This window comes from Eleutherodactylus coqui, chromosome 6 (genome assembly GCF_035609145.1).
Source record: "Eleutherodactylus coqui strain aEleCoq1 chromosome 6, aEleCoq1.hap1, whole genome shotgun sequence".
In the NCBI taxonomy this organism is placed as follows: domain Eukaryota; kingdom Metazoa; phylum Chordata; class Amphibia; order Anura; family Eleutherodactylidae; genus Eleutherodactylus; species Eleutherodactylus coqui.
In genome coordinates, this window is record NC_089842.1 from 220,688,945 (window position 1) to 220,695,753 (window position 6,809).

Below are 6,809 nucleotides of genomic sequence, written 5' to 3' on the forward strand. Positions count from 1 at the left end.
GAAACATTTTGGGGCATGCGGAGGCGTCAAAATGCGTCTCCTGGATACAAACCATGTCGGAATTGGTGGCAGGAGCCTCTTTCGATACTGCAGAGCGTTTGAATGGAGAATTGAGCCCATTTGCATTCATGGAAAGCAGCTTAACCGCCATATCTGCTTAACGACTTGCAATAGAATATTGTGGAATTGGTCGGATGTCGAATACAAACACAATAAGCAAACATTTCTGAAAGAAGAAACAGATTCCAGCAAAAGAATCAAAACGAAACAAATCGAAACAAGAAGTCCTTTGACCATATAGTGGGCTTGTACTTGGGGGAGGTAAGCAAAGTTCAACTAAGATAAAGATTAAGACGTCCTTCTTGGGCCCCATAGTTGCCGATCAGCGATCTGGATCATCCGTAAGAGAATTTTTCTCGTGGGACCGAGGTCGTCTGGATGGAACTGTTGGAGCATTTTCTGTCATCCGTATATTCCAGGAAGATGGCGAAGTAGACTCTTCTTCCGGATTGGAGAAAATGTGGGTTATTCCATCCCTCTGGACTATCAGCTTAGGTGGGAAGCCCCACTTGTAAGGACTTTACTCCTGTCTGAGGGAGTTGGTAATAGTGGCAAATGTTCTTCTCGCCTGTAGCGTAGCTTGAGATAAGTCAATAAAAAGGCGCTCCTCTCCGAAAGGCTCTGGAAGTTGGTTTGTTTTCCGGACCGCCTGCATGACGGCCTCTTTTATATGAAAATAGTGAATGTGTGCAATTACATCTCTTGGGGTTTTTTCTGATATAAACTTAGGTTTAGGCAGTCTGTGAGCTCGATCAATGATTAGCTCTGTAGGAGATACGTCTGCAAGGATGGCTTTTATCATGTGTTGTAGATATTTAGTAATCTCCGTAGGTGAGACCGATTCTGGAATTCCTCTGAATTTAACCTTATTACGGCGGTTTCTATCCTCCATGTCAGCCAATTTAGGCTTTAATTTATCCACTTCGTCGGCTAGCGCGTAGTGAGAGTCAGTAAGATCGTTGTGCGAATGAGTTAATTCGCCCATTTTGATCTGTATGAGTAATCCTCTCGTCAAACGCCGCTAGATTCGCGTTCAGTGTAGATGTCAGAGTCAAAATTGGCTTGTAAAGCGGTTTTTAGCGCAACGACCATTTCTTTCATGAAGGTTTCTGTGACTGGTTTTTCAGAGGTGGGCATATCAGAAATCATATCTTCTACATTAGAGATTATGGCCTCATGTCCACGGGGAAAATCAGGCCCGCTACGGATTCTCCATGGGGAATCCGTAGCAGGTCCCTCCTGCCCCGCGGACATGAGGCATTAAAATCAGAATAAACTCACCTGCTGCAGACGGTGCGGGTCTTCCCTTCTTCGCGGCCGGATCATCTTTCTTCAGCCCGGCGGATGTACTCGGCACACCGGCTGCGTGCCACGCGCATGCATCGGGCACATACGTCGGCCGCGAAGAAGGAAAGACCCGTACCGAGCAGGTGAGTTTAATTTAGGCGCGGGTCTCCCGTGGATCCGGACGGCTTCCGTAGGCTTCAGCAGAAGCCTGCGGAAGCCGTCCCCGCGGGAGACCCGCGCCTGAATGGAGCATGTCCGGATTTTTTCCTGCACACGGGACCCGTGCCTGTAGGGAAAAATGACATCCGCAGGTATTTAACTACCTGCGGTAGTCTAATGCATCCCTAGGGGGCGCAGATCCGTGTGCGGGAAAAACGCTCTAGATTTTAATTCTTAATTTCCCCGTGGACATGAGGCCTTAGGGCTCATCTGCTTGTTCCTGCATAAGCTTTTTTTTTTTTTTTTTTTTGAGTGGACTGGCAGAGGGAGAGATGTGTCTGCCCCTGATATCGGGGAGCCGGTGCCATTTTGGGCACATGCTGCATTCCTGCCTTTAGAGGCCATTATAATCTCTTTTGGAATTAGCTGGGATTCGGCAGAGTATTTTGGTTCCTTGAGATAACTGCCCTGGAATATGTTTTGGCAGTGAGGGGTTAATAGTTGTGTGGGCTGTGGTGTTAAACTCCGAGAGTTTTTGTGACAAGCAGGGGCTGCGGTGCAGCAGCAGACTGCAATGAGTAGACAGCCTGTGTGAAAAACTCACCCTCAGCTTCAGACCGACCAGGGAGCTCGTCCGGGGCCACAGGAACAGCGATCACCGGCGACGAGGAGATGACAGGAAAGGCGAGCTCTCCCCTCCACCAGTCACCCGAGCTAACGAGCGGCTCGGAAGCTTAGGCGTGGCAACGGCCGGCGACGCGGGGCAGGCAGGGGCAGAGAGCTCACTCCCAAGTCCCGAGACAGCAGGCAGACATATCGATCCTTCTGAAGCCGCCACGATCGGCGGCGAGAGGCCGAGAGGAGTGAAGGAGACACCAGTCTCTTCCGGCGGTGCGAGCAGTGAAGATAAGGCGTCCGATGGAGCGGAGTGCCTGTTGATGCAGGCGGTAAAGAAGTCCTCCCAGGTGTCGTGGCTGCACCCGCGATTTGCGGAGACTCTGATGGTGCTTTAGGTAGTTTTAAAGATACTGGTTCTCAGAGCTCCAAGATTACGCAGCCGTCTTGGTGCTCAGTTAGGCCACGCCCCCCAGCCTTATATGTATTTTTATATTTGGCGCTTGTCTTATTGTCTTCTCGGCAGGCGGTACCTGGTCAGATCAGGCTCTGGATGCTTTCGACACTTTGTCGCACTGCGCTGAATGGAAGCCGCTACTCGCCAAAATCTCCAGCTTTCCATCTCCGGAGGTGTCCTGCTTCCAGATCCAGCTGTATGACCCCTCCACTGACCCTGTGAGTCCAAAGCTGCCCTGCGCCCACCATCCGCTGCGTCCTGGAAGATGTACTTGCGTCACTGTACCGGTGGTAGGAGGTCTGCACTCTGCAGCATTGCATTGTGGGAGAATACAATTGCAAGGAACATTTAAAGGGCTTGTACCACAATTGTAGATTATCCCTGTCCATAGGATAGGGGATAACTTGCTGATCAGTTGGGCCCTCATTGCTGAGATCCTACCCCCCAGGGGTCCCGTGCCTCCCATTTCCCTCACTGTAGGGTTACAGTGAGCCACCAGTGCTCCATTCACTGTGAGTGGTGCTGCAGATACCAGAGTGGCCCCCGCTCAGGTATTTCCGTTGGCCCCTATTGAAATGAATGGAACACAGATTGCAAATGCTCAGCAAGTGACCCCCTACATGCTAATATCACTACGGGGAAGAAGACTCCCCCTACAGTGACAGGCAGAACAGGACAAGTGAGTCCCCTTCTGGAGAATAGCAGGGGTTTTGGCAGTGAGCCCCCCCCCCCACTGATTAGCATATTAGCCCCTATCCTATGGATGTGGGGATAACATGCAATCTTGGTGCGCCCCTTTTAAGTGAACCCGTTGGCGTCTCCTGGATTTCTGCACTGATTACTAGCACAATGTGGTCGGATTGTGTTTGTTTAGAATTGTCACGTAGATACAAAGTAACTAAAATCGTACAGCTGGACTGCTCATCAATGTAACAACCTGTTGATCCCCCTTTAGCAGTTATCACCTCCCCCTGTTTCCTGTAGATGAGGAGTTTTGGACCCTTCCTCTCTGCAAATGTATTTCAGTTCATGTGTATTTCTGGGATGACTTTTGTGCACAGTCCTCCAAGTCAGTGTCTCCATAGCGTTAAAGGGATTGTCTGGGCAACAACTATTGATGACCTATCCTCCGGGTAGGTCACCGAGGTTCACGTTTTTTCTTTCAGTGTGGATGATGACCAGTACAGCAGTCTGTATTACAGGGTGTGCCATGAAAAAGTAACCCACCTCCAGTCCCAGCACCATGCTCTTCAGAGTGGGCTATAGCTCCTTGCACCCTGCTTGGCGGCGAAGCCATGTGGCCTGATGTGACGTGTTCTGGCTTTATTTTACCCTGCTATTTAGTCCTTCTATGCACATCCCCTCAGAAAGATAGCGTTCTTCCTGCAGCAGCGAATAGTTCTTATGGAAGGCTACGCGTGAAGCGGATCAATTAAGGAAATGCAATAGGCCTTGCCAAGAAACACGGGTTCATGAACTGTTTATGGAAGAGCAAACTGTGAGCAGAGGGCTATGGCCACCACGTTTCCCGGACTTGTCCACGTGGTTTTTTATTTATTTATTAATTTTTTTAAACTGTGCGGAAATATAAAACAGAAAGTGTATGCTGGTAACCTGCATAACCTGGATGAACTCAAGGACAACCTCACAAACACTATCTATACATCACCGCTGAAGAGCTGTAGGCAGTATCAGCCAACATGTTGAGACGTTCTCAGAGGTGCATAGAAGTAAATTGGGACTGCTTTTAGCATGTTGTAATGTGGGTAAATCAATAGTTTTGGGAAAAACAGACCACTTGCTCGTTCTTCCTGACACAGTATTGTCAGAGGCGGGCTACTTTTTCTGTGGTCCACCCTGTATCACTTACATTTGTGTTTCTCGAGATACAATTAGACCACATTTTATTAATAATCACTGCAGAAATCCAGGAAATTCAAAGGGTTCTCTTTTGCAACTCTACCGCGATCAACTGGCAATAGATTTTCCCATAATTCAACAGAAATCCTATAGAGTTGTGACTGATATGATGCATCAGCAAAGCCGTGCCTGCAGCTTTGGCTGCAACTGTGGTAGAGAATGTGATGCACGGTAAGTGGGTGTAGGTTACGGCCCTCTACTCATTGTTCGTCTCTCCTCAGATGTTGGACATTGGTTTAGAGTTGATCCGCCAGGGTCATGCCATCGAGTGCAGGGTGAGCCCCACAAAAGCCGAAGACGACGAATGTCTTGTGTCTCGACTCCTGGTGAGTAACTGCTCCTAAACCAGCGGTGCCAGCGACATGTTCTGTGCTTACGGTGTTTTACTCCTGCAGGAAGAAGTTGCCAACCTGTCGAAGGGGTCAGAACCTGTCAGCTTCTCCAGCGGGCAGGAGGAGGGGCATCTGACATCTGGTAAGGGGGTTAGGGTAAGAGCCAGTCTGGCACCAAAGTTTTGGTTCAGATTATTGGGAATCGGGCCTCGTTAGTCCCACTTCCTTTCTCTCCCCCGCCCCTCTGTGACTGCCACAGCGCATTAGATGAATGGTCAAGTTTTGTCACCTACATAGTTATTGGCTGCTGTGGTTTTTGCGTTGCCGCCATCTTAGTTGATTAACACTCGGATACCTACATCCCAGATGGGTCTGTTGAGGAGATGCGAGCGGATGTGAACCCCAGCCCTGACCACACTCAGAATGAAGTCTCCATCCCCTCACCCGGCATGAAGTCTGTGGAGGAGGCAGACAGCTTGGAGCAGAGTATCTTAAAACTCAACATAAGTGGCAGCGACCATTCCCTGCCGGATGCCTCCAGCTCGTCCACCTCCTCCTACCGGCCGATCACGAGCTCCTCCACGGAGTACTCGGCGGAAGCGTCCTGCTCCTCCTCCTGCACAACCTCAGAAGAGCAGAGCTTTGGGTCTTCCTCCCTGGAGGACAGCAGCATCTATTCCCCTCGTGGCTGCTTCTACTACATGGCTGACGAGGCGTTCAACAGCTCCTTGTGCACCAGCTCCTCTGGAGACGTCATCACCATCAGCTCAGACAGTGAGGAAGAGTCAGGGAAAGTCCAAACGGACGAAAGGAAGGCGGCGATGAGTTCTGGTAAAGTGTATGACCTGGTGGTGGAAATATGAGGACTTATTCCCTACAGTGAGCCACTAATCACAGGGACCCCCACAAGCATTACCCGAGGAGCCCAGTAGTTACATTAGAGGGTTGTGCACTGCGGGTTCTCGTTTCTGGTGTCTTCCTCACTACACTCACATTTGTATTGTGTGCACTCTATCGCTCTTGCCTGCTGTCTCTGACCCTCTCCTTATTCTACCTGTTTGACTCCTTTTCTCATTCTACCTCCAGCCCCCTCTCTCTCTCCTGCCTCTGTCTCCCCCTCCCCTCCTCTCTACCTCCTGCTTCTGTCTCCCCCTCCCCTCCTCTCTACCCTCATGTTGACTCTCTGTTGTTCTCTCTTGGCAGATGTGTTCCTGAGTTCCAGCAGTGATGTGATTGTCATTGAGGATGAGTCCTGAGCGGCGCCCCCTCTGACTGCTCTTTGCGTTTTGTTGCACGTTCCAGTTCATGTTTACCAGTTGTATATATTTCTCTTAATAAATGTTGGTCTGTTCATTTACCGCCAGACTCCTCCCTCTACATTATTTATTTAGCTCTTACAGCTTATTTTTATTGGTGGCCTTTATGTCCCAACCTGGGTCCGTTTGGTCCAGTGTGTAGACCAGGAAGATGATGTTGGTGAAGGTTGGGAGCCATCGCCGCTGGACTGGTTTTACAACCTCAAAGCCGAAGTAATTAGAAGCTCTAAGTAGACGGCCTGCATGTAAGAGCATGGCGGCATCAGTCACTATTAGCGCTCCTCCCACCTGCTGTATTACGCCAGCCCCCATGCTCCTCCCACTACCTCTCAATGTTCTTTATCGACTCCCACAACAACCCAAACTGTGTCCATCTCCACAAACCCCAATATAGCTGCCAGACTGCAAGTGAGAAGAGTACATGGGAGAGAATGGTAAAGCGAGGAAATACAAGTTATGGTAATTTACAATCACACCCAAAGCTTTTTTTTTTTCTTCCCATTTTCATTTTTTCTCCCCTTTCCCCTCCTTCCCATTTAAAAAAAAACAAAAAAACTAACTCCTTTATCAATCAACATTGCTGTATGAGGAACGAGTTGTATTTTTCAATGGTGCTATTTAATGTACCATATACTAGAAAAAAGACATTCCGCCATCTTTCAG

General features: G+C 49.3%; 1 protein-coding gene across 2 annotated transcripts in view; it reads left to right on the forward strand.

Moving 5' to 3' along the window:
* The window catches only part of TDRKH (tudor and KH domain containing), a 22,727-nt gene extending 16,539 nt beyond the window's left edge, over nt 1–6,188 (forward strand). For both annotated transcript variants that reach the window (XM_066608857.1, XM_066608858.1), the window contains exons 10-14: nt 2,648–2,796; nt 4,720–4,824; nt 4,894–4,972; nt 5,197–5,661; nt 6,034–6,188. In XM_066608857.1, the coding sequence (XP_066464954.1) occupies nt 2,648–2,796; nt 4,720–4,824; nt 4,894–4,972; nt 5,197–5,661; nt 6,034–6,086 (851 nt within the window). In that variant the 3' untranslated portion in view covers nt 6,087–6,188. The remainder of the gene's footprint in view (nt 1–2,647; nt 2,797–4,719; nt 4,825–4,893; nt 4,973–5,196; nt 5,662–6,033) is intronic.
* The last annotated feature ends 621 nt before the right edge of the window (nt 6,189–6,809 follow it).